Source organism: Aspergillus karnatakaensis, assembly GCF_047715665.1.
Source record: "Aspergillus karnatakaensis strain CBS 102800 unplaced genomic scaffold BJY04scaffold_95, whole genome shotgun sequence".
Lineage (NCBI taxonomy): Eukaryota > Fungi > Ascomycota > Eurotiomycetes > Eurotiales > Aspergillaceae > Aspergillus > Aspergillus karnatakaensis.
In genome coordinates this window covers 89293-113467 of record NW_027395807.1, presented here as the reverse complement: position 1 = coordinate 113467, position 24175 = coordinate 89293, and the positions used below count along the sequence as shown (strand labels likewise).

The following is a 24175-nucleotide window of genomic DNA, read 5'->3' as shown; positions in this document are numbered from 1 at the left end:
ACTCCGAGTCTGGGGAGGCTCTTTCCCGTCGTGGACTTTGTGCATCACCGGCTCAGTTTCCTTCTCCAGTAAGAGGGCGACATCTCTTCCGGAGTTAAGGTCGATTGTCTCGTGCGACCGGAGAGGGACCACCGGTGCTGTCAGCGTATGGAGCCCATCACCTTGTATAGAGCAAGGGTCGACGTTTTGAACAAGGGTGTTGAATTGTTACTGACTCGAAGCGAAGATCAGACACAGCTGTTCGTTCACTTCGCACTCTGGCCTTTGAGCTGACAAGGGGCCCCGCGACGGAATCAGTGTATTGTGGAACCAGTCCCAGCCTCTGCCTTCTGGAATCGACCCCGGATAGGTTGTGGTTCTTGTAGGATGAAGCTCAAGAATGGTTGTGAACGGAGGGTGGATTCCTTCCTTCTGCGCCTGAAACGAAACTGACGATACGATTTTTACGGATCTCTATACCGGATCTTACAATCTCGGGTAAGATAGGAACCGGAAAACCGTCAAACCACCATCTCAGCTCGCTCTCTATTGAGTTGCAGTCTTGGGCAGACCGATTATTGATTCTGACTTTGCAGTCTGTCCCATCAAAAAGAGGTTCTGGCTTGAGGCGACCATGGTACAGCATGCGTGGTAGTCTACGATCGCTATGAAACACGAACGTATTATCGTCTCTTGCATGTGAGAGCTCCCGAAGTTCGAAGGGGCCTCCGATCCGCTTGGGCATCAAGGCTGGCCGCTGTTGCTCATCTCGGCGCCCTTCCGGACCAGACGGACTGCCCGATGTCGTCCGCCCCGCCAGAGAAGACTCGACCCTTTCCCTGGCCTCTCTATACCCGTCCTATATCGGGAGCAACAGGCACAACACGGCTCCGAGGAACGGACATGTTCAGCGCTTTCGACGCCCTCCGATATACTCCTGAGACATGTCGGCAGACGTGCATCTCTTTTCAGCCATGCTGCGGTCCGATTTGTCTAGACCATTTATGGCTAAGACGCCTCTGGTGCTTTGCAGGGGACAAAGCACCCTAGCTAAGCCGCTCGCCCAAATCGGAACCAATGGGCGTGATGACGGTAAAATAGCGGTTCACTGAACCAAGCATTGACGGCTTGAGTTGGGTAGACTCCATGAGTCCATGGTGCCCGGACCATCCTACGAGTCAGGGGAAAATGTGAGTATCTGCATCATCATCCTCCTCTGAAGTTCGTAGAAGTCATCAGGACCGCTAGATTTGAAAAGAGCCTGGCTTAGAGGGGGGCTCAGCTCCAAGTCTGGAGAAAAGACAGACTCATGCTCGACTTGCATCAGCAACCAGTCATGGTTCTAGGAGCATTGATTTGGTTGAGTTGGAAGCAACGCTATTGGCGGACTTACCCCCATTAGTCCGCCACTAGAAAGGCCGAGCTTTGGTACTTTCGTATCTGGGGCGAGCCGGAGGAGTAAGCGTGTCTCTTGCGGACTATACAGCTGGCTGGGTTGGAGAACAATTAACCGTGAATTGTCTGTCGTGTGTTCTCCCATCAAAGAGCGAGTGCTCTCGTGAAGCGGATCGGATAGTCGACTGTAACTGGAATTGATGGCAATTAAGCTCTGAATTAGAGTGGAAGCCAGGCTTCGAGAATCGCTGAAGCTGCAGCAACATAGAACTCCCCGCCCCAGATGAAACCTTAAATACCCACCCTGTTTGACCTTAGAGCAGTATCGGTATTACCCGGTACGGTAGTCACTACTAGTAGTACTCCATAGGAGTACTGGACAACTACTACTAGCTAACATCGAGATACTCCTGACTCTGCAGACGAGAGTTGGAGATATATTAAGAAGAATATAAACTCAACGGAACCTGGCAGGAAAGCAAGTTAAGCGTCTTAGCTCGCCGACCAGCGCACAGTCGGCGCACAGCACTGACGATTTTCGGTTTCTTACGGCGGGAAGCCAAAAAAAAGAGGACCACAAAAAGTCCAAAAAAGACCGTGTCTGGATTGCGGTTGTTTCCATTATTTTGCCTATTACCTGAATCCATAATTCATGCTTATTGTTTATCACTGGCCGGTCAACCACCTGCATCATCCATCAACTTCCCCTCCATCCTGCCTCTCCAGGAAGTACTGTACTATAGACCATACCCCTCATCGTCTTCCTTTTTTACTTTTCTCTGCCTCCTCGCCCACCTGCGAACCTTTCAGTTCAATTCTCTCAGATGAGCTCCAAGAGCTGGATCCGTTGGAGCGTCGTCTGCAGGCCCTCGACCCCAATTGTTTAACCGGAGCGCATCCTCTTACCCCCGAATAAAAGAGAAGAAGAAAAAAGACCGGATTGTATAGCAGTATCGAATATATCAGAGAAAAGAAAAGAAAAGAAAAAAAGCAACCACCAACATATCTCCTTTCAGACAGTCAGCAGAGCACTGATCAAGGACTGGACATCGAGACTGGAACAGAAACTGGGGTATGCAACCATTTCTCCTCGAGAGACCAGTGGGCGATGATTAATTCCTCCATAATAATGCAGCAGCAGCAGTTGATCTCACCACTGACGCTGACCCGATCCTAGCTTCCGTTCCTCTTCTGCACCTTCTTCGTGTCTTCCCTGCACCTTGGGCTTGCACCTGTCTCTCACAACCGGCCCTCTGGTCGTCAACGGCGGGTAAGTGAGAATTCCCTTCCCATTCATTTCGCTCTGTTACTCTCCAGCCCAGGCTGACTGTCCTCCGCCGCTGAAGGGGCCAATTATTCTCCTTCCCCTCCTCTCCCTCTCCCTCTCTCTCTCGATCGCTCTTCGCATTGATCCCTTTTGATCTCATCCTCTTGTCTGCTTCTTCTTCTTATCTACTCCGACTACTACCTTTCCCTGTTATCTTTTCTCCCCTTTCCTTTCCTGGGCCATTTTCTTATCTATTCTTTTTTCTTTCTTCCTCTCCGGGCTTCCAATTAGAGGAGCCCACGAGATTACCAACCCAAGATCATGTCTGGGTTGACTCTCGGGGGAGGTTCTGGCCGTGTGCGACCGACACAAACCGCTGCCGCTGGTTTTCCCGCGACTCATGATTTCGCCGACCTGGGGCCTTCTTCCTCCAGTCGCCCGCAAGATTTCTCTTCACACCGTGCCGCTCCCTCCCAGCTTTCCGACGATTTCTCGCTCGGCTCGCCCATCAGCCCCTCCGACTCGGCCCAGATCCACGATAACCTGTTGGACGACTCGTTATTCCCCGAATGGAAGCCTAGTGGCTCGAGGGGGATCGACAGCCCTGATGAGATGCAGAGGAGGGATCCGTTAGCGACTCAGATATGGAAGTTATATTCTAGGACAAAGGCTCAATTGCCCAACCAGGAGCGCATGGAAAATCTGACTTGGCGGATGATGGCTATGAGTATGAGGCGTCAGGAGAGAGAGCGCGCGGAGCAGCTTGCTCGGTACGTCATCTTGGCCGGATCTAGTGGTTTTCCTTTATTGCTTTTTCTGTCCGTCACTAATGGTTTATAGTTCCTCCAGCACGAACATTGCTCTTCCTACAATGAGTGGCATTGCTCAACTTCGCTTGTCGGAACGTTCTCCCAACACTCCCACCACCGCGGCGGATACCCTTACTGATCCCATGAATCTTGACGACTTTATCATCCCTTTCTCTCCTTCTGAAAACCCCTCTCCTCCGGTTACCAAAGCCTCGGCGGCCATAGCTGGCGCCATCCCGATCAAATCCCGCAGGGATCAGCCAGCAGAGGCGACGCCCGTACCTGCATCGTTCCCTCACCCTCCTCAAGATCAGCGCAGAGACAGCGAGTTTGGCTACGTACCACGTCGCGTTCGCAAGACCAGCATTGACGAACGTCAATTCTTCAACCTGCAGATCCCGTCTCGTAAGCGTCCTGCCGAGTCGTCCCCGCATGTGCCACCCGTTTCCACCACCATGTTGGCTCACGATCCCGATTTCGCGCACGCTGTGCCTGAGTATAACCTGGACGCCTCATCAGGTCTGGCTCTGCATACTCAGTTGAACGCACAACACATGCAAAATGCCCAAAATCATACCTCGCCCGGGATGGCGTTCGCTCTAGATACCTTCAACCTAGGCGATGACCCTATTCTACCCTCCGCAGGCCCTTACCAACAGCAATTTACCTTCTCCCCCAGCGAATCCCCGATGACGAGCGGCAATCCTTTTGCCAACCTCTACGCCCAGACTCCAATTGCCTCTTCGCTCAACTCGACCGAGTTCTTCTCCCCTCCACCGTCCGGCTATCAGTCGACTGCTTCAACCCCGCAGCCGGTCTATGATGGTGAACACTCCAAGTATTTCGATATGGCGGTGGATACACGAACACAGCGCAGGGTCCCCACCTATGTTACTCAGCGGTCGTCTAACCTGTCTGCCTCCCTGCAGCCGCGGTACATGTACAATCAAGGGGGCTCGTCTCAAGAACTCGCTCACCAGAGCGCCCACATGAGCAACCCCCCTTCATCCATTCATTCTCCTGGGTTCTCCATCCCTCAACATGTTGACCCGACCCAGGTGTTAGGCCCGAACGACTACAGTCACGGTAACAACGCTGCTGCTATGTTTTCCTTTGGCGCAGACTCGGATAATGAGGATGATGATGGAAATCAGTATTCGAGCGGTGGTCTGGCTATGCCTGCAGAGTTCGGCGATGAATCAATCGATATGAATGGCAACATGCCTTGGGATGCATCGTATCCCGGCTCTTACCAATCGCTACCCGGCTTCGCCGCGCAGCATCGAAAGCACGTCACGATAGGATCTTCAGACATGATGGACACTCCTATGGAGTGGAACCAGGGCGGAGGCTTAGGTCGGACTCATGGTTCGGTTGCTTCTGTTAGTGAGGTGCGCAATCGGGAGCAGGACCCCCGGCGACAGAAGATCGCTCGCACAACTTCCACTCCTAACACGGCCCAACTACTCCGTCAGAGCATGGCCTCCGGACCGACGTCTCATACCTCCCCTAATACACCACCCGAGTCGGGTTTGAGCAGTGCTGCCCCCTCTCGGCCCGCCAGCCCAGGCGGCACCAAAAATGGCGAGCAGAACGGACCGACGACTTGCACCAATTGCTTCACACAGACCACGCCACTTTGGCGGCGCAACCCAGAAGGTCAGCCGCTGTGCAACGCCTGCGGTCTGTTTCTGAAACTGCATGGCGTAGTGCGCCCGCTGTCGCTCAAAACCGATGTGATCAAGAAGAGAAACCGCAACAGCGCCAATACCCTTGCCGTGGGGTCTTCACGTACATCCAAGAAGTCCTCTCGCAAGAACTCGGTTCAGCAAGCGCCTATATCTCTACCTACCGCCAGCCGAGCTCAAAGCACAACCGCGTCTGAGTCTCCTCCAGCAATGCCAGGCGGCTCGTCTGCTCGAAGTTCCGGTGTTGTTCCCATCGCCGCCGCTCCACCAAAGAGCACCCCAGTAACTACGTCTCCGGGAGCGAGTGGCCGCGCTGCGGTGCAGGTGGCACCAAAACGCCAGCGCAGGCTAGAAAAGGCTTCTGATGTTGATATGGCTGACGACGCGAGTCGATCCAGCACTTCGTCCGGTGGGCGATCCAAGGTTGTTCCGCTCGCTCCAGCCATGCCTCCGGCAGCAGTCAACCCCGCCAACCATTCCATCGCTGCTGGACAAGGCGCGAGCCAAGAATGGGAGTGGCTTACGATGAGTTTGTAGTGGTTTTACCGCTTTATTTTCTTACTCGCTTCATGCGTTTTCTTACGCGGCGACATATAGACCTGATGACTACCTGAGCTGGGATTCTCGCTAGAACGAACAGGCGTTTGGTGATACGAAGCGAGACTGACAGTCAGAATGGCTTCACGACGCTGATAATGGTTGACGAGTGATGCAATTTTCGGTCCGGTTTTTGTCGACGGGTCTTCCTTACATCTAATTTGTGGCTGCAGCCTGACAGCCTTGTCTGGGTATTTGCCAATGTCTGTCTTCGGACGTGATGTCTCTATGCTTGTGCTTCATTTGTGATTTCTGCTTGATACAACCGCGTCTGTCCGGTTCCTGACCTTCGTCTGTTTGTTTTTGTTTTCTTGCTTTTATTGTTCGCATTCGGGGTCAGGGCCGGGCAGAAGTGCGCATCTCTTTGATTTAGTCATTAATAGACATATGATCGTATTCTGTATGATGTTCTATTCTTAATTGCCGTGCAGCAGTAGTCTCTATGTCAGTATCTCCGTTAGACTTGGCTAACGCCGCTGCGGATCACGTGTTTCACGTGACAATATAAAATTTCCTGAGCTTCAACTTTCCTGCAACCATCAGAGTCTATACACTCACGCTAATTTACATACACCTGCAATACTGCTGAATCCGGGCGGACTAACAACTCATCTGATTCGTATACCATTTTTGGTCTCACGGCGCGGCCTCGGTCCTGTCAAACAAGCCAAAATGGGCGCCAGCAACAAGCGGAAGAAGGAGAAGCAGAAGGACTTTGTGGTACGTCTTTCTCTGAGATAAAATGGAGATAGAAAATTAACGATGTGACTAGAAACCAAAACTGAAAGTCGGCAAGGCTAAAGGAAAGCCGGAGAACTATACCGATACCAGTTTCAAGTCGAAATGTATGCTTCTGCTTGCCTTGTCTTGCCTCTCTACCCATTCCGTCTAGCAACCGGCCGAGCAGCCGTGTATCTCGACCTCTTTCTCATCTCGCCGATGAGATAAGGACGAAAGGTCAAACAAGCTAGACAGATCAACCCCCCTTTCCCTCTCAACAATAATCCCACGAACCCATACCAGAAAATACTAACCCACCCAACAGCAATAACGCTAAACCAACAATCCCTCACCCTGAACGCACCCACCCAATCCTCCCAATTCACACACGCCCTCTCCCTCACATCCTCAAAATCCGACTCCCAACGCCGCGACTCCCTCGCCACACTAACAACCATGATCTCCTCCCGCCCAACCTCCTCCCCCCTCCCGCAACCCGTAAGCACCCTCCTCCCCCCACTCCTCCCTCTAATCCTCGACGCGAACGCCTCCGTCCGCACAAACCTCCTCAAACTCTTCAAATCGCTCCCGGAGTCCGACGTCCGCGATCACGTAGGGCAACTCCTCCCGTACGTCCGGGCAGGAATGACCCATCTAGCCGCGGACATCCGGGCCTCTGCAGTCGAGGTACTGAGCTGGCTTGTGAATGTAGCCGGGGAAGAAGTCGTGAGTGTCGCGGGAGCGTGGGTGAAGACGCTGAATTGTTTCCTGAGTGTACTCGGGTGGCATATCGAGGGGAACTCGAAGTGGACGAGCACGGCGCCCACAGCGAAAGCGAGTTTCGGGAAGGCCGGGAGTAAAGGGAAGCCGCAGGTGAGGGTGCTTGGTGTTCTTGCGGAGTTCTTGGATGCCGGGTTGCTTGAGCAGGTGCAGGAGCAGGCTGGGATGGGGATGGATGTTGATTCGGTTGATGCGGGTGGGCTCTCGGGATCTACTATGTCTTCGTTTCCGATATTGCAGACCCGGTCGCAGATGATTCCGCTGACGGCGCAGCCGTATCTGTATTTGAATTTGTTTGGGGCGCCGAGGGATGAGGAGGGGGAGATGTATGAGACGAGGGAGGATCGGTGGAGGGTCTTCGAGGGGAGGTTTCTGGGGGCTGTGGAGAAGGGGGTTGAGGGGTGTAGGAGTGAGGGTGGGGAGGTGGGGAGGGCGAGTAGTGGAGTGAAGAAGGTTTTGGATGCGGCGAGGAATTGATGGGTTTCGCCTGGCTGAGGGTCATTGGGTGATGTGGCAGAGATATTGACGGGCTTTCTTATGGATTGATGAGAGAGGACGACACACGGATGGTGGCCATGAATGTGCTGTGTTGGACTTTGAGGAGATACCCGGCTAGTCGGTTCAGGGACAGCAAGGAAACGAACGACGAGCAGGCCGACAGATAAACATTCCCAAGACATCGTCCACACGAGTCGAGTCAGTCGACAGACAGCAATCAATCAAACCGAAAAACAAGGGCCTCGGCCAAGCCACCGACGCTAGCTGGCTCTCTTAACAAGCAGTCTTCGTGGAAGGCGTTCTTTTCTGTTAAACGAATTATCTCATCCAAGCCACGACGAGGGTGCTATGCATCGGGTTACTCTCGAGGGATTTTCTTTCCAAGGAACGAGCAATTTGGTTCTTGTTCGGTGATGGGGATGTCTGTTGCATATACATGGTGTCCAAAACAATTAAACCTTTTCTGGAGTTATGGGGATATTACTACTGAATATAAGACGGAGTTCAATCATCTTCTGCCCAGCATCCTGGTGATATATGCGGTATAGCAGTGTTTTGCAACGCAGGCAGACTTAAATATGAGCGTACTATGTCACGAGTCCTAAAATCAACAGACATCAATTCTTGCCAAATCCTATATACTGTAGCCATTTGTACAACATCACCATAACATCAACCCGACTCAAGCCCCCACAAACCCCTTCTCACCAGCCCTAACAACCTCCCCCTTCTGACCCCAATGCCTACTAGGCTCAACCCCTTCCCTAACCTCATAAACCTCATCCGCCAAAACCGCCCTGGCAACCAAGGCAACCCTCTCGGGAAAGCCCAAACTAAGAGCAACATAAACCAAACTGGTCCCAACGAACCCCAACAACCAGCCAAACTGATAAGGATGCACGCCAACCCCAACCTCGATATCCGAGTTCACCGAATTAATCAACCCAGGCAGCGAGGGCACAACACCGACCAGAAACGCCACAACAGCCCGCCAATTAAACAGCCAGTCGTTGAACCTATAAGTCGGATTTGACGGGTCATACAGCGCCCGCGTGTCATACTTCCGCCCCTTGACGAGCCAGAAATCCCAGAGCATGATCGCCGCAATCGGGCCAAGGAAGATTGCATACGCAGACATGAAGTTCAGGAAATTGCCCGCCGACGCAAGGATCTTCCAGGGGACAAGCGCCCAGGAGATCACGCCGCAGATGATTTGGCCGCGGCGGAGATTCACGTGCAGGGGGAAGAGCGCCATGAGGTCGTTGGCCGCGGAGATTGAGTTCGCGCTGATGTTCACGCCTAGCGAGGCAAGGGCGAAGCTGAATGCGCCGAAGAAGCGGCAGGCGCGGGACGACCAGTGGCTTATTAGCACCAGGGGGTCCCAGGGGATTGTGGGGGTGTTGTAGCGCGACCAGCCGGCTGAGGAGGCGACGATGCCGATGAAGGAGATGAAGGTGAAGATTATGGGGAGGAGGGGGATATAGAGGAGTTGCCATTTGGGGGAGACGCGGGAGTAGCGGGAGAAGTCGGACTGGGTACTTATATCAGTATGCTGTATGCTGTGAATGTCTAGGGGTATGGTAGGGTTGGAAAGCATACCTGGTTGACACTCAAGGTCGCATAGTTCCCCAGGACAGAAGTCATACTGGCCAAGAACACCCAGGAGTACTCACTCCCACTGACCGTTGGCTTCTGCTCGAAAATCGGCCCAGCACCCTCGGCCACAAATGCCCAGATCAATATCGCAACCCACGCAGCCGGGACAATCACACTCTTCGCAACGAACAGCCAGCGGGCCTTATTCGGGTGAATGCAGAGAAACGGAAATTGCACGATGAAGAAGATGAGGTATGCAATCATCGTATTCGTCTCGATTCCCTGATCCTCCGGAATCGTATTCCTCATCGTCAAGAACGACGGCCAGATCGCGCCAATCATGACCCTAACGGCATTTGCGCCGTTGACATTTTGAATCGCGAACCAGAAGATTGCGAGGATCACGCGAGAGATTAAAGCGATGTATGAGCCGTAGAACCCCCATGATGCACGCGCGATAACGGGAAATGGGATGTGGTAGATTGCGCCGACGGCACCGTTCGCGGAGATGACGAAGGAGATGATGAAGAAGGAGAGGGCGACGATGCCGAGGGATTCGCGCCAGGAGAGACCGACGGCGATGATGCTGGATGCGAATTGCCAGGTTGCGGCGTTGAAGGCGTCGGAGATCCAGTATGCTGGTTACAGTGTTAGTCACGCTGGTAGTAAGGAATTGGCAGAATATGGGGGTGGAGTACAGAGGAAACTTAGAGGACCCCAGAGACGGCCGTCGCGGGGAACGGGGTCCAGATCAAGATTTGTCCACCGAGCGTTGCCGTTCGCAAAGGCTGATTGGGATTGCTCCACGCGGAGGTGAGGGCGACGTAGACGGAGTTTCATCATGTTCGTAGTAATTCAAATGTAGGAGCTGGGGCTGTACTTGAGATTCAAAGAAAAGGCATCGTTATATCAGGCGATCGACGTAATCGGAGCTCGAGATAAGGCATAGATAGAGGAATCCCTGCAGCAGCTGCCATTGGTGCATGCAGGTCTGGGGTATCATCAGCTTATCTCTTACTCTTAGCCTACTCAATCGACTGCTCTAATAGGAGAATTGGTTCGTTTCTCTTGACTGCATTTGCAAGACAACTGGAGCAATACGATCTCCTAAGAGTCGCTAAATATCACCAGCCAATCCATGCATTCGCCCCCAGCCACCTGCACCTCCCACCCAGGCTCTTACCCGTCCGCCGTCTCGGCGCATCGCACGCTTGCCTTCGTTCTAATTCTCTCCAGGGAGTCGAACATCCTGCCATCCTCTTCCGTCGCCGATACCAGGCAGACTCTTCTCCCGGCGAATGCCGCTCCACTCCGTCACATTCATCCATCCGATCTGCTGGAATCCGCCAAAGCCTCCAATCCAATATACCTGGGTGACCACCATCTTCGCCCAGAAGCTTGAGTGCGGGGATCCTGGTCGTCCGGGTAGCCACACCTGAGCGTCCGGATGAGCACCCACGTAACAGTTGCGCAGCGCTGCCTCTGTGGTCGCCGGCACAGGCGTCTCGAATTCTTCAATGTATCCGAACAGCGTGACGCGTGGTAGACCAGCGGCGCTGAGGGGGAAGCCGGGGAAGACCGGCCTGGTGTTGTTTAGATGATCCCACCAGTCGATGGAAAGACTGACGTTGGAGCCCGCCGCGGTATTACGAAATGTGGTCGCGATACGGAGTGCGAGGAAGGTCGGGCTTCCATCTCCACCGTTACCTGCATCAGAGGGCAGCGCTTCGTCACAGTCGGCAAAGTATTCCTTCAGACTGATGGACTGACCGGCGACAGACTCCGGGGCATGGCTCCTAGGCGGCAAGGGGTCGGGGAAGATGGTTGAGACCACGCCAGAATTGGACAGGGCAAGTAGTCGCCGCGCCATAAGAGTTGAAGTCCACCATGACGGCGGCAATATAGAAGACTCGTCCGCTTCCTCATCGAATCCCGAGTCGACGAAGACTGCATCGTGTCCGACAACGCTTCCTTCAAGAGGTGTGTTTAGCAGTGAGTCCTGAGATCCAGCCAGAGTGGCTTGGTTGGGAGCCTCGTTGCTCAAAGCCGCGACGGGAGTAGCGAGGGCGGCTTGAGGGAGTCCCAGCAAGCAAAGTCCGTAAATGAACTTGGCGACGATAGGAGCCATCTTGAGGAGGGGAGGTAAGTGATGAAAAGAGGACTGCAGAGGATGAGATCTTCAAGCAAGGAAACCCTGGCAAAGGAGCCCTAATCGTATGCAGATCTCTACGGAAGATGGAAGGATGATGGAAGAAAAGAAGTGAGGGGGAGTCAAAGAGGAGGTGTTTCTATCGCGACTCCACCCAGGTCATTACTTCTCTTGGCTTAGTGCGAGCTCCGGGCTCGTATGATCTTATCAGATTAGATCTGACTCGTTGTCGCCATGTGATTGCTCAACACCACAATCTGAGTCTCTAAGCGAGCGCCAGAAAGACTCCAAAGGAGCGGCTCAGGATGCGACAACTTCATCTGATTGGAAAGGTCTATCAGGGTTAGCCCTCTTACTGGGAGGCTTGCAACTTCGGTAGAAGATATTTTTTGTCAGACCCGGATATATATTTCAACTGCACCTTGACTCAAGCCTTACAACTGCCGATGAGGCAAACCTGGCTGCATAACGCATATTGCGTAACGGTAAATAGTCTACATATATATTGGTGATGTTGGTCATAGGAAAGTAGTTTCGCCCATGAACCGTCCGTATTACTCTGTACAACGCACTCTGACTCCTCCAGACCAAGAAAGTCATGTGATATTATGTAAATTAATGAACGGAGTGACTCATCAAGGCCTCATAAAAAATTTAATGAATTAGGCGTTGCCAAGTAGCCACCTTCCTCATCCGGCAATCGACTAAGCCACTTTCGGCTTATCGCCCGGTGGCCGGAACCTCGGGACAAATTCTTCGCCATAACATCCCGAGTCACGCCTCCGATCTCAAGATTATTGATAGTTTACAAATGATAGTTTTGAAGGAAGTTCAGTTATCAACAGTGTGATCATGAAAGCTCTCTCGAAGCCACCGGGGCCCTCAATCTCATCCATCACCCCTCCTCACTCTTACATCGTCAGAGTTCGTCCTAATCGTCTCACCGCGGGGAAGTCAAAATAAGAGTATTGTGATTGGCCGGGATAGTGATTTGGCATGATGGCATGACTCAAAGTACGTGGGGCACGGGTAAAGTAGGGACCCAAACTTCAAAGTTCTCTGCCTCTCCAACTCCGGCGGTGGCAGTGGTGCCTGAGGTTACTATTAGCACTGGTCTTGCTCAGCCTTCTCCTACAGGCTACGGACGCACTGTACTGCCATCTTGGTTGAAATCACAATGTGGTGTAATATTCAAGGACAGCGCCATGGGCTGTGTTGGAATCTCTGTCTATGAGTCCATGATTATGTGATTACGAGTTCAACAAAGCGAGCTGTGAGGACCGACCAAGAGCTGACTCAGGTCAAGCGCCCTGCAAAGCATCTGTGAACAGCAGACGATTGGGTGTGAGTTTGAAAGCACAGGTATGGCCGCCAGGGAGATGCTGCCTGGCGGTTCCACAGCCAGTTGTCACTGTTCTGCGTACGACCGAAACGGAACTCTATCAGAGTTGGGGCACACTTCCATGCCAGCGGGAATTTGCATTATTGTGAAGAACACTAAATGCGCTCGAGAGCCTACCTGGTTGGGTGCTGCTGCTTTCTTGAGCCGTCAGGCTGAGCATCTTGAGCCAACTGGAGGATGGGAGGACGAGTAGTGGCGTGGCTGGAAATTCGGTTGTGGTGGTTGGCTGACCACCGAGATTTTCTCCTTTGGTTTGGGCCGTCAACCTCCGCGTCACAGAAGCACCGCAACGAATCCAACTGGCTGGCCGTTTTCAGGAGCAGGGTGAGGATTGACAGGCGGTCATGGGTGTTCATACCATCCTCTCAGCCTGCATCGAATGACAGGTGCTCGGATGGAGTCCCAAGTTACCTTGTTCGGATGCGCGCACATACGCACCCAACCACGATCGCATCTGCTTGATCATGCCAACTAGTCGATATCGCGCTACCCTGCTAGTCTGATTGAAGTATGGAAGTGGAATTCGAGTCGAATTTCTCCAGAACTACTACGCACCTCAGAAGAAAGTCAAGTCAGGCGGGCCTAATGACGTTGGGGTAGCGGAATCGACCCAGCCTCGATAGGTCGTACCGAGTACACCACGGAATATACTCATGAATGAATGAATAGAACACCTGTAGCTACTAGAAAGGATCGAGCAAAGAAAGAGCCGAACTTCCGTAGCAGTTTTCTTTTGATCGTTCGAAGACTCGAGAAAAGTCTAAATGATCAAAAAGCGCCGTGGTGTCGGGAGCAAGAGAATATTCTCGAGAGCGAAGGAGATGAGGCTATTGGAAATAATAATGATTAGATATGATGATAATTATAGAATTATTATTATTCTCGAGAAGACAAGTCAGGCTGTGCTGCTATCTCAGGTTCGGCTGGGGACAGACAGACAGACAGATCGAGAGGAAAGAGTCATCGCCATCCATCCGCACCCGTCCTCCGCAGCCTGAGCCTGGCCTCTCCTCTCCCGATCCTCACCACCACTACTCTCCTCCCTCTCTCCCTCTTTCTCTTTTTCTCTCCAGGGTTGACCGATTTGACTCCCTCTTCTGCCTCGCCATCTCTCTACTCTTCTCAACAAACTCTTCTTTTCACTTTTTCAATGATTATTATTTCGGCGTCTGTATAGTTCTCTTGCTCTTGTTCTCGTGCTCTTGCTCTTTTGTCCTCGCTGTTTTTGCCTTCTCGGTGGTCCCTGCATCCGCTCTCTCTCTCTCTCTCTCTCTCTTTCTCTCCCTCAGTTTCCGCCACTCTACCAATCTCGCCACTGCGCCCGCCCACTGTGAGTAACAGCTTCTTCTCTTTTCCTTATTGTTCATCCTGGCCACTGTTATCATACTGTCTTGCCCCTTTCTGCCTGACTTAACTCATACTTTGCCATCCCAAAGTTAGTCATTTGGCTTGGACTCCGCCCTCCCCATATAGTCACCAGACGGCGGACCCTTGGTTTCTTGTTAGGAGTCATAGCCAGGCGCCAGAGGGATCCATAAATTCGGAGCGAGCATCTCTTTGCTGACTAGTTCTCTCTCACATCAGCCTATTTCGAGCCTCTTCCCACCACAACCTCCTCGTCGCTTGACCTTTCTCGTGTTTGCCTCCCGATACAACCGCTGACTGCCTACACAAGCGCGGAGGACCTCGTACCTGCCTGCTTGTCCCTAGTCGGTCCGCCGTTTTATCGGCCTCTCTATAACTTCACATTTGCCTCCGACCTCAAAATGTACCCTGTTGCTTCGTCTCTTGTTCCGGTCACCTATCTTGCAGAATCCATTACCCCAGATCTCCGAGCCTCTGACATGGTTGCTGTCTCTTACTGAGTCATATTTCCATTCAACATCTGTCTTGAAAGAGTCACGTTAGCTATACCCAACGTTGCCTCTTACTCTCACACGATATCCGGCCTGATCTACTTGGACTCTAACAATAGGTGATCGGAACACTTGACGGTGACTCTATCCTTACACATTCCTTGCCACGTTCTCCCTCCGACCTCGATATACCTACCCTAACTCGCTATCACCCTTGTTGGATGGTCATACATTCAACCCCTTAACAACACTACTTCTTGATACTCTATAACAAACTGGAGTACCATCGCTCATAGGCACGCCGTCGCCTGCGAACTCAAGACGGTCCCTAGTCTTATCGCTCCTCGTTAACGGTTACTTGCACAACGGTATATTTGACAAACTCACGGTTACATAACATCAACCACATCGCCCTCGACCTTATCAGTCTGATAGTTCGACACGAAGATCCTACTATAAAGATTATAATTTTTTGCTGCAGGGTGTTCGGGTCGCGAGACTATACATCATTTCGGATATGACAGGGATTGACGTGTTCGGTTTGAGAGACTCAAACCAATCTCTTCAATACAAAGCGCCTTATGCGCATCCCTATGCCTCGTCGATTTCTTCGTCGGCGTCCTCCTCTTCCTCCTCGGTCTTCTCGCTCGATGCGGTATCCACTCACAGTTCGATCTCATCAACGTCAACAAACTCTGTTGACGTGATCTGGGAGAATGAGGGCGAATACCTAGCTGGAGGGAGGGGCTCAGGTGTCATCGGTGGTGTGCGTGGTTGTTTCAGGGGCAATGCCCCAACAACTGCTGAAGCCCCTGTTCCGCCGGAGCTGCGCAAGCATCCCCGACGAACCAACAGCGGCGTGCAGTCCAGTGGCGTATCATGCACGCGCCCTCCGCCATGTCTTCTACGACAATCCGAGCGGAAAGTCAATTTCGTCGACAACCTTGTCGGTAAGTCACAACTCAAAATAACTCTGGTCCCGATCGAAAGTTTCCATTTCCGTGCTAAGCTTTTCCATCAAGACACTGCGTCTTTGATCGTCGAAATCATTTGGCCCTTGTCCGCCGTATCACTTCGGAGTGATTCAACAACAGGATGCAAAGGGGTTTTGCCTCTTCGCACTTTTATCCAGGAAACTCTCCGTCGGTCGCGGACAAGCTACAGCACGTTACAGGTAGCACTCTACTACCTGATTAAGATTAAGTCACACGTGCCAAGTCCCGAGTCGGCACAGGATCAGTCGCGAGCTAAGCCAGTCTGCCGAGCCATGCAGTGCGGCCGACGCATGTTCTTGGCGGCGTTGATCCTTGCGTCGAAATATCTACAGGACCGGAATTACTCTGCTCGCGCTTGGAGCAAGATTTCCGGCCTCAACACAGTCGAAATCAATCAGAACGAGCTGATGTTCCTTGAAGCTGTGGAATGGAGACTTCACATTTCAGAAGCCACTTTCCAGCGTTGGACGGATATTGTTCTTAAGTATACTCCAGGCGCTGGCAGCATGATGCCGCTCGACGAGCAGGCCTGGCGCACTATCGTTCCCAAACTCACTTCCGAGTTGGAAGAAATCGATAATGAGCCTATGACTCCTACGAGTATAGGTGGGTTTGACGGTGGTTTCGCCAGCGATTCCCCGTCGCCTCGCAGCGCAGCAAGCGCTCTTGGTCCTCCAACCTATTCTTCCGCCGAGCTCAGCAGCCTTCCTACAATCCCCCTTCCCGAGCTGAAACGTGCGGATAGCTTCCCCACATCCCTTCCATCAATGCCTCGGCTTCCTCTGTTGCCAACTCCTCAGATGACTCCTCAGTCGAGCAACGCTTCTACTCCTGCTGCGAGTGGGAGCTTCCGCCCGTCATACCGACGACAAATGTGTGCTGCCATGTCGCAGAGCATGTGCACAGCGCGGTCTATCTACGACCAGCGTCCGTCACTGCCGTTCTGCCCAAAGGCCAGCTCGCTCGAGGGTTTCCCAACCCTTATGCGTCGGTCGTCACTGGCTCGCTCGACCTCATCTGCCTCTTCTCCAGAGTCGATGGTCTCGGATGTCTCAACACTGTCCTCGCAGTCTTCGCGCTCTTCCATGTCTAGCTCATGTGGGTCTCTTGCGCCAACTCTGCCTAGCCTAGCGATGCAGGCGACTCTGCGGTCCACAGGCAATTCTATGAAAGGCCCACTGAAACACATGGCCCTCGGGGGATCTCCAGTTGATGAGATCTACTGTGATCCGCCTAGCCCGGACTTCACGACGAAGACCTCTTATGTCCCGGAAATGCCTGGCTATTCGCTGGCAGCTCCAGTGGATGTCAAGTCAACTCATGAAGCCGCGCAAAGTCTGTGCCAACTCTCGGGTGTTTTGTCTCGCGTTCACAAGCCTCGTTCAACCCGCAAGCGTGGCCGGACTAACTCTGATGACCTCCAGCTACATCATAACGTACGTCAGTTGATGCGCACGGATTCTGCTGTCGAAGAGAGAGTGCTACCCGATGCCAAAATGGCTGGCATTCTTCGACCTTCACAGCTGGAAAATCAGTCTCCCTCCCTTCCGTCTTTGAAGGCTCTTGGATTCGGTGCTCCGCTATCCGGTCCTGCGGGCATGAAACGGGCTTGCTGTGGCAGTGAAGCAAACAAAATTGCGCTTCATCCTAGCCTACGCGCCGAATTTTAACGGAACGGAGTTGTTCTACACTCATCCTACCCTACACTCTTGATGTTATCCGGCCTTGCTTCTTTTTGCGTTTCTTTTCTGTAGAAAGGAAAAGTTGCTATCCACACCGCTTATTGCATAATTATTATTTGGTGCCGGCTCTTCAGCTCGTCGACCGAGCTGCCCTCTTCTCGGGTTCTCTATGGCGCATAAGGAAGAGATTTTGGGTCGGGAAAAGTTCATCATGAACTTCTCTCTGGTTCCTTTCAATGGGGAAAAAGCGAGTTCTTTTTTCTACTTTGTATATACCCCCCACCATTGTCGGGCATCGGAGACGGAGTTTGTCTTGACTTTAGCTGGATTCGGTGAGCCTGGTCAAGCTCACTGGTGTATGATGTATGTCGGTGTTGGACTGTCGTTCTTTGCCATTTCTTTGATGTCACTTATTGGATTTATTATCATACGGAGTGGAACGGGTATGGAACGGTATGGAATGGATTGATTTACGTCTGACTCTCTTGCTATGACTGGCTCTCGCCGTCTGATCCCGGAGTAGGTGTTAAATGCATAATATCCTGCTAGGTGGAGTTCTTGGTCGGAGTCGAGGCTTTGTTCGCTATAAATTCGCTTGATTTGATTATCTTTGGTTAACGTACATAGTTCAACAGCTTCCTTTACTCATTCTCTTTCCCCCCCTTATTTCCTAAAGCATGTTCCTCTAACTAACCCTCAACTCTCCTCCTTAGTCCTCCGCTCAGCTGAGCTGAGCTGAGCTGAGCTGATCGCCAAAACCCCCGCAACCTAACTCAACCGCTCAGCGCCTAGCCTAGCGCCTGCAGCCTAGAGCTGGATAGATGAGCAGCTGGAGCACGCCTAACCAGCCCCTCCCTCCGGGCAACAAAGAGCTTCAGCCTCTCCTTCTCTTTTCAGAGTATTATTGTTCTTTCTCAGGTGATGTAATATCGCTCTTTACCCCTCCACCTGCACTCAACCGCCCCCACCTGGAGCTCTGCGGTCCTTTCTTTGCACTTTCCCAAGAACCCACCATGTGACCTGGATCAGGAGACCACCGTAGCCACAGTAATACCTAATATTGATTACGCCGGCGCCCTACCTATGACTCATTCCCTCTCCCTTCTATTGTCCAACTCCAGCGCCAGCTAGCTAGGACCTTCGGTCGTGGGCTGAGGTGTAGCGAGCGGGTATCCCAGCCTATAGAAATGGACGATAGGTGCCGAGAAAAGACCGCACTGGAAAGGAGGGTAGGCAGAGGGGTGAAGAGATTTCTGCCGAGAAAGGTCCGTGGGTGTAAGTGAGTCATTGTCGAGGATGGGTTGGAACTTGGATGGGCTAACTGGTTACGAGGCTGGGTGGGTGGCGAGATGGAGGAGGGTCAAGTAGGTACACAAGGTGATTTGATAGGTTAGGTAGGTGGCTAGGGGGCTTGCTGACTGTGTTTATAAGAGTAAGATTAATGTTGGTATCATGCAAGACATGCATTGCATGAATTAGTATTAGTTACTACTTGATCTACTCCGAGTACTCGACTTAGATTGCGACGGGAGTTCATGATGTCCGTACCAGGAGGGCTCAAGTATGCGTAACTATTCGGATAATCAGAAGGTAGATGCAGGATAGTGTTTTGCCCTTTAAGACTGACCACGAGAAGACGTAAATATGTAGTTTCTGTATATTATTGATTATGTAGTCTCGTCCTACGTCCCTCAGAGGTGGGTTTGCTGACCGAGGTATATCCATTCCAGAACCAGCCCAGCCCAGCCCTGACTGGCCTGCATCTTCTTTGCAAATATACACAAGAAAAAGACCCCCAACACACCACCACCGAATCACTGCATTAACAAACCCATATCACCTAAACCCCCTGGCACCACCCCCACCCGAACCTGCACCCCCGACCCCATTCACACCACTCCCACCCCCAGGCACAGCATCATGCACCACACAAAGCAGATACTTCCGATCCGGCACAACCACAATCTCATGTTTCTTCGTCCTCAGCCGCAACAGTTTGACCTCGTCGTCGTCGACCCCATCATACCCTGCGCCAGAGCCAGAGCCATCGGCCTCGCCAGTCCCAGCCCCAGACGCTGATCTGGAAAGATAACTCGGTTGGTGAGCCGGACTAGGCGACGTAGCAGAGTTATTATTGCCGTTGGAGCCAGAGTCCACAGGATGCGAAAGCGAAAAACTTAATCCCGACGCAGCAGAAACGAACGAGAAGATATGCGCGGCGAGGGTCTCTGCCTGGGTTGGTGTGTATGGTTGTTGTGGTCGTTGAGCTTGGTGCTGTGGTTGGTCGGGTTGGGTTTGTGTCTGTGTTGATGTTGATGTTGATGCTGCATCTGTAGTCGTGGTCGTAGCTTCCTGTCCCTGACTCTGTGCCTCACTCTGCTCCGCTGCCGCTGCCGCTGCCGTGTCTACGAGCACGGGCGCCGAAACTTGCTGTAAAGAAGCTTCAGATCTAGCTCTTTTCGGACCCGCCAGGATACCCGTTGTCTGGATTATTGAGCCGTCTTTGCGCGAGAGGATGAGGGTTGATTGCACGCCGGGGCGGGAGGTGAGGTGGGAGAGGAGAGTTGAGACGTGGTGAGGTATTTGGGGGGTCTATCGTAGAGATCCTGTTAATTCATCATAGAGCTTCAGAGGGAAAGAGAGAGCCAGAGTGGGAAGGTACTGGAGTGGAGTTCGCCATTATTCGGGTTGTTTGTGAGGTTGTTGAGGAGTTGTTGTTGTTGCGGGGAGATTGAAAGGGCGGGTTTTGTAGTTGTGAGCTTGGTTTGATTGTTGGTATCTAGAAACTCAAAGCGAATGAAGCTTCACCCATAGAGTTGGCAATTGAGCAACCGAAGTCGTAAATTAGAAGGTTTGAGATGCGAATGAGCTGTGAGAGACTATCCTGAAGCTGTTTTTTTGTTCTGTTGTTGGCATCTATGATCGACACCGCAACATAGATGACTAATCGGCATTAACTAACGTAATTCCCGGGCGGCCGGTGCATCCCGGGCGGCTGGTGGTTTTCCCAACAACTATACTGCTCTATAAACTTTCGATTAGAACAACTCTATTAATTCTTATTTAAATAAAATAATTTAAACACGTTTAGAAGCGCGATATCCCGTTCTTTTATAACCACGTACTCTGTAATCTGAGCAAGTTAGTGGGGCGCGCCTAGGTCTTTCCGAAGTTGGAGGAGTATTAGTACTTAATCCCCCCCCTTTAACTTTAACTTTATTATTTCTTAACGAAATAAGTTCCTGGCCTTCTTTAAATAAAATACTTTCTGTAGGAGTTATTAAGCGCTTAAAATAACTCTTTTTTACTATAAGATCTATAATATATAAGCGGAGATTATTATTTTCCTGTACTAATAGCCTAGTGTTATAAATAGCTACTTTATAGCTCTTTACAAACTTATCTAGTACCCGCTTTAATAAAGTTAAAAGACTCCTAGAGTTATTTTTTAGAAGTTTCTTAATTAATAAAGCCTTTTAATATACCTGCGGACTATGTAAGGTGTACAGAGCTATAAGAAAGGAATTAAAGTAAGATCTTTACTTAGGGGGATATAGGAGTTAATAGCTTTAACTATAGTTTATCTAGTACTATAACAGGCAAAAATAAAAGAATCCTAGTTACCCTAAATCTACTTTAAATATTTTCTTTTATAAAGACCTTCCTGTGAGCTTCTAGATAGGCCTTTAAGAAATCTAGCTTGTTAATAGTATTATATCCTAGCCGTGCTTTTTACTTAATTAGGGATCTGTACACCTTCTTTAATAGCCTAAAATAATTAATATCTAATAGCTGTAAAAGGTGAGATAAATAAGAAGGCATGTAGATAGAAATAATATTATTATTCTCTTATATAATATTAAAGGCAGGCGTCAGGTGGCTTCCATGCCTATCTAGAACTAGAAATACTTTCTCTCTTCTCCCTAGCCTCTGTATAGCTAGGATAAAGTATTTTTAAAGCTAGCGAAGGTATATTTTATCTATAATCTATTTATTAGCGCTGACTTTAACTTTCTAGGCTAGTAAAGTAGTAAATCCCTTAAACCAGCCCTTAATATAGCGCTCACTTTAAAGATAATAGTAATTAGTACTAACTAGCTAGCTAAATTAATATATTTAATAATAGCAACTTATTTCTAATTCCCTAGTATAATAAGCTATGGCTTGCCTAGTATTTTAGCTCTTAATATAACTCTTATTAATATAATTAGGCTTATAGCAAAGCTAGTTTTATTAAAATTAAAGATATCTTTATCTAAAATACTATGCTTGTTTTTGATCTTCTCTAACTTTTCGAAAAATAAGCTAATTATTTTAGGATCTTTATATATAGCTCTCTGACAACTAATCTTTCGAGCTATCTAGGTTCTAATATTAGGGTATTTCTTAGTAAAGCCTGTTACTGTTAAGAACCCAGCCAGGCGGTCTACACGGCAGAATAATACGGTGTTAAGAACCCAGCCAGGCGGTCTACGCGGCAGAATAATACGAGCCAGTAACGTTGTAACAAGATAATAGTATCCCAGGATACTATTATCAAGGAAGAAATATTATTAGCCACGGAAAATTACGCTATTATAATATTTAGGCTCTTAACATGTTAACTATCTTTAGTATTAGGATAGACCTAGTAATACTAACAGGCACGGATAGATATTAATTATTATATAATAGAGCCTACCTAACAAGACACCCACAAAGAAAGGTTACGTGCGTATACTATAATAAAGGACTAAGAGAATAGTATACCAGGATGGTACCTAGGTACCTGATAAAAGACTATAAGGATAGTATACTAGAATAGTATACTAGCGAGGGATATTTAAGGATGCTTATTACTATTATATCTAGTCTTACTTGTTCTTCGTGATTAATATAAATTATTATCTTAGAGTTACTTTTAAAATAGTAATATACTTGTACGAACTACTCTACAAGTACCTTATATATAGGATACTTGGCCTTGCCTACTTTAACTAAGCTTAACCCTGACCGTGACTAGTCCTTATACTAGTTAGATATAAAGTTATTTAGAAAAAGGATTAAGTAAGTTAAGTCAAGCGTTGCGAGCTTACGAGAGGTTACTAGGGTTAAGAAGAAGCTAGAGGTTAGTTCTTCTATAATATATTAATCACTAGTTAACACGAGTGTTTTATCTTAACTTAAAATAACTATTACTATGGCTTCTGGAAGAAATTAGCAAGCTAACTAACCCTTTACTAATATAAAGTAACTCTAGTCTATTATTTATACTATACAGGAGCAGCTTAATAATCAAGCCGCGACTATTAATAGCTTAACTAATAACCTTAACTAATATAATATTACTCCTACTAGTAATATCTAAGGGATAATTAAATAGCTTTAGGAGTAGGTTCTTAAACTCAGTAACAGGCTTACTGCAAAGATTATAAAGCTTAAAATCCCTAACCCTTTTAATAGTACTCGATCCAAGCTTAGGTACTAGTAGACCTAGATAAATACCTATCTTAATATTAATAAGGATAAGTTTGCGGGATAAGGAGATAAAGTTCTCTTTGCTTTTACTTACCTTACTAGGGCAGCTTACAAATAATTTAAACCCTTCGTAAGGGAGTACTAAACTACTAATATAGATAAGATAGCTAATAATACTAAGGAAATCTTTGCAAACTATAGTATCTTCAAGAGATACTTAAAAGATATTTTTAGTAATATTAACGCTACTTAAAATACTAAACAAGAAATAAGATAACTAAGGCAGACAGGTAATATGTCTTACTATACGTTTAAGTTCGCGTAATTATAATTATATATATCTTAGGACGACGAGGCCTTTATTAGGTAATTCAAGGAAAGACTTAAATAAGAGATCCTTAAAAAGATAACTGTTATAGATAGACCTAAGACTATTAAAGAAATGGTTAAGCAAGTAGTATAAATTAATAACTAACTCCAAGACCTGCGGGCAAGGAGAGGAGGTTATTATTAGTACTAGCGCAACGAATATCAAGTACTATATTTCTATTAATCCGGCAGGACTAGAGGAAACCGCGCTAATACTAGATAATAATTTTAGCTAAGAAATCAGGGATATAGTAATCCCTATAGACCTTAACTAATAAATCTTAATATAATACTTTCTAAGAAGGAAAGGGAACGGCGCTAAAAAGAAAATCTATGCTTTACTTATAGTAAATTAGGCTATAAAGCAGCGGACTACTCTTAGAAAAAGAAGTAGGGCTAGAAAAACTATAAAGGTTCTAGATAAAGAAAATAACTAAATACTATTATAGAGCTAATAATACTTAACGCGACTAGGGAAAAAGACCCTTTTACTATATCCCTAGAAGAAGTAGAGCATATAGAAAACATAGACATGCCTCTAACTTATAAAGAAGCTGCAAGAATTACCCAGGAAATAAAAAAACTAGTTAGGTATATACTATACCGAGCTAGGAAGCTAAGGGTAAGGGGACGCCTGAGCGACTTGCTCCTAGACTAGAGTAAATAAAATAAATAAGCCCTTAATAGTATAACTAATATAGAGCTAGAAGCCTACATGCGTGTTTAGGCCAGAAAATATAATACTAGTTATAGTAGCAAGGCCCGTGGGCTCATATATAAGTACTATACTAAAAAACGTTAACTCTAATAGATTTTATAAAATAACTAAGTTAAGAGGTTAGACAGGACTTATAGAGACGAACCTGTTACTAAGCTAGTTTAAGAAAAGAAACATAATAAATTCCTAGCTATTACGTGGGACTTTAACCCTCTTAA

General features: G+C 49.1%; 8 protein-coding genes across 8 annotated transcripts; 5 read left to right on the top strand and 3 right to left on the bottom strand.

The window, feature by feature from the left end:
* The first annotated feature begins 2626 nt into the window (after window positions 1-2626).
* On the top strand, window positions 2627-6166 carry BJY04DRAFT_174009 (nitrogen regulatory protein area N terminus-domain-containing protein). Its single transcript, XM_073709287.1, has 2 exons — window positions 2627-3411; window positions 3482-6166. Exons 1-2 carry the CDS (start codon window positions 2963-2965, stop codon window positions 5673-5675), a joined length of 2643 nt encoding a protein of 880 aa, XP_073564672.1. The 5' UTR covers window positions 2627-2962; the 3' UTR covers window positions 5676-6166.
* An 83-nt stretch (window positions 6167-6249) lies between these two features.
* On the top strand, window positions 6250-8355 carry BJY04DRAFT_203067 (IPI1/TEX10 family protein). The gene is made up of 3 exons (XM_073713305.1): window positions 6250-6455; window positions 6508-6580; window positions 6781-8355. Exons 1-3 carry the CDS (start codon window positions 6408-6410, stop codon window positions 7710-7712), a joined length of 1053 nt encoding a protein of 350 aa, XP_073564671.1. The 5' UTR covers window positions 6250-6407; the 3' UTR covers window positions 7713-8355.
* Window positions 8356-8359: 4 nt separating this feature from the next.
* BJY04DRAFT_173894 (nucleobase cation symporter-1 family protein) lies at window positions 8360-10361 on the bottom strand. Its single transcript, XM_073709286.1, has 3 exons — window positions 10028-10361; window positions 9333-9967; window positions 8360-9264 (listed from the first exon to the last, which is right to left on the bottom strand). The coding sequence occupies exons 1-3, from the start codon at window positions 10170-10172 to the stop codon at window positions 8416-8418; spliced, it is 1629 nt and encodes a 542-aa protein (XP_073564670.1). The 5' UTR covers window positions 10173-10361; the 3' UTR covers window positions 8360-8415.
* Window positions 10362-10551: 190 nt separating this feature from the next.
* On the bottom strand, window positions 10552-11457 carry BJY04DRAFT_224626 (uncharacterized protein; the record flags this gene model as incomplete). The annotated part of the gene is made up of 1 exon (XM_073718024.1): window positions 10552-11457. One exon carries the CDS (start codon window positions 11455-11457, stop codon window positions 10552-10554), a length of 906 nt encoding a protein of 301 aa, XP_073564669.1.
* A 2080-nt stretch (window positions 11458-13537) lies between these two features.
* Window positions 13538-15035, top strand: BJY04DRAFT_173767 (uncharacterized protein). Its single transcript, XM_073709284.1, has 3 exons — window positions 13538-14210; window positions 14465-14783; window positions 14856-15035. Exons 1-2 carry the CDS (start codon window positions 13733-13735, stop codon window positions 14743-14745), a joined length of 759 nt encoding a protein of 252 aa, XP_073564668.1. The 5' UTR covers window positions 13538-13732; the 3' UTR covers window positions 14746-14783; window positions 14856-15035.
* A 218-nt stretch (window positions 15036-15253) lies between these two features.
* Window positions 15254-17401, top strand: BJY04DRAFT_211759 (putative G1/S-specific cyclin Pcl5; the record flags this gene model as incomplete). The annotated part of the gene is made up of 2 exons (XM_073714451.1): window positions 15254-15686; window positions 15759-17401. 2 exons carry the CDS (start codon window positions 15254-15256, stop codon window positions 17399-17401), a joined length of 2076 nt encoding a protein of 691 aa, XP_073564667.1.
* Window positions 17402-17491: 90 nt separating this feature from the next.
* Window positions 17492-18058, top strand: BJY04DRAFT_173704 (uncharacterized protein). The gene has a single exon (XM_073709283.1). It carries the CDS (start codon window positions 17583-17585, stop codon window positions 17880-17882), a length of 300 nt encoding a protein of 99 aa, XP_073564666.1. The 5' UTR covers window positions 17492-17582; the 3' UTR covers window positions 17883-18058.
* Window positions 18059-18975: 917 nt separating this feature from the next.
* Window positions 18976-20425, bottom strand: BJY04DRAFT_173836 (uncharacterized protein). The gene is made up of 2 exons (XM_073709285.1): window positions 20076-20425; window positions 18976-20005 (listed from the first exon to the last, which is right to left on the bottom strand). Exons 1-2 carry the CDS (start codon window positions 20091-20093, stop codon window positions 19250-19252), a joined length of 774 nt encoding a protein of 257 aa, XP_073564665.1. The 5' UTR covers window positions 20094-20425; the 3' UTR covers window positions 18976-19249.
* Window positions 20426-24175: the final 3750 nt, after the last annotated feature.

Coding starts and splice junctions, on each gene's coding strand:
- BJY04DRAFT_174009 (XM_073709287.1), top strand. CDS start 2,963: ATGTCTGGGTTGACTCTCGGGGGAGGTTCTGGCCGTGTGCGACCGACA. Junction 3,412..3,481: donor CGCGCGGAGCAGCTTGCTCG/GTACGTCATCTT, acceptor AATGGTTTATAG/TTCCTCCAGCACGAACATTG.
- BJY04DRAFT_203067 (XM_073713305.1), top strand. CDS start 6,408: ATGGGCGCCAGCAACAAGCGGAAGAAGGAGAAGCAGAAGGACTTTGTG. Junction 6,456..6,507: donor AGAAGCAGAAGGACTTTGTG/GTACGTCTTTCT, acceptor CGATGTGACTAG/AAACCAAAACTGAAAGTCGG. Junction 6,581..6,780: donor TACCAGTTTCAAGTCGAAAT/GTATGCTTCTGC, acceptor CCCACCCAACAG/CAATAACGCTAAACCAACAA.
- BJY04DRAFT_173894 (XM_073709286.1), bottom strand. CDS start 10,172: ATGATGAAACTCCGTCTACGTCGCCCTCACCTCCGCGTGGAGCAATCC. Junction 9,968..10,027: donor GGGTCCTCTAAGTTTCCTCT/GTACTCCACCCC, acceptor CACTGTAACCAG/CATACTGGATCTCCGACGCC. Junction 9,265..9,332: donor CGACCTTGAGTGTCAACCAG/GTATGCTTTCCA, acceptor ATAAGTACCCAG/TCCGACTTCTCCCGCTACTC.
- BJY04DRAFT_173767 (XM_073709284.1), top strand. CDS start 13,733: ATGATGATAATTATAGAATTATTATTATTCTCGAGAAGACAAGTCAGG. Junction 14,211..14,464: donor CGCCACTGCGCCCGCCCACT/GTGAGTAACAGC, acceptor CTCTCACATCAG/CCTATTTCGAGCCTCTTCCC.
- BJY04DRAFT_173704 (XM_073709283.1), top strand. CDS start 17,583: ATGGCGCATAAGGAAGAGATTTTGGGTCGGGAAAAGTTCATCATGAAC.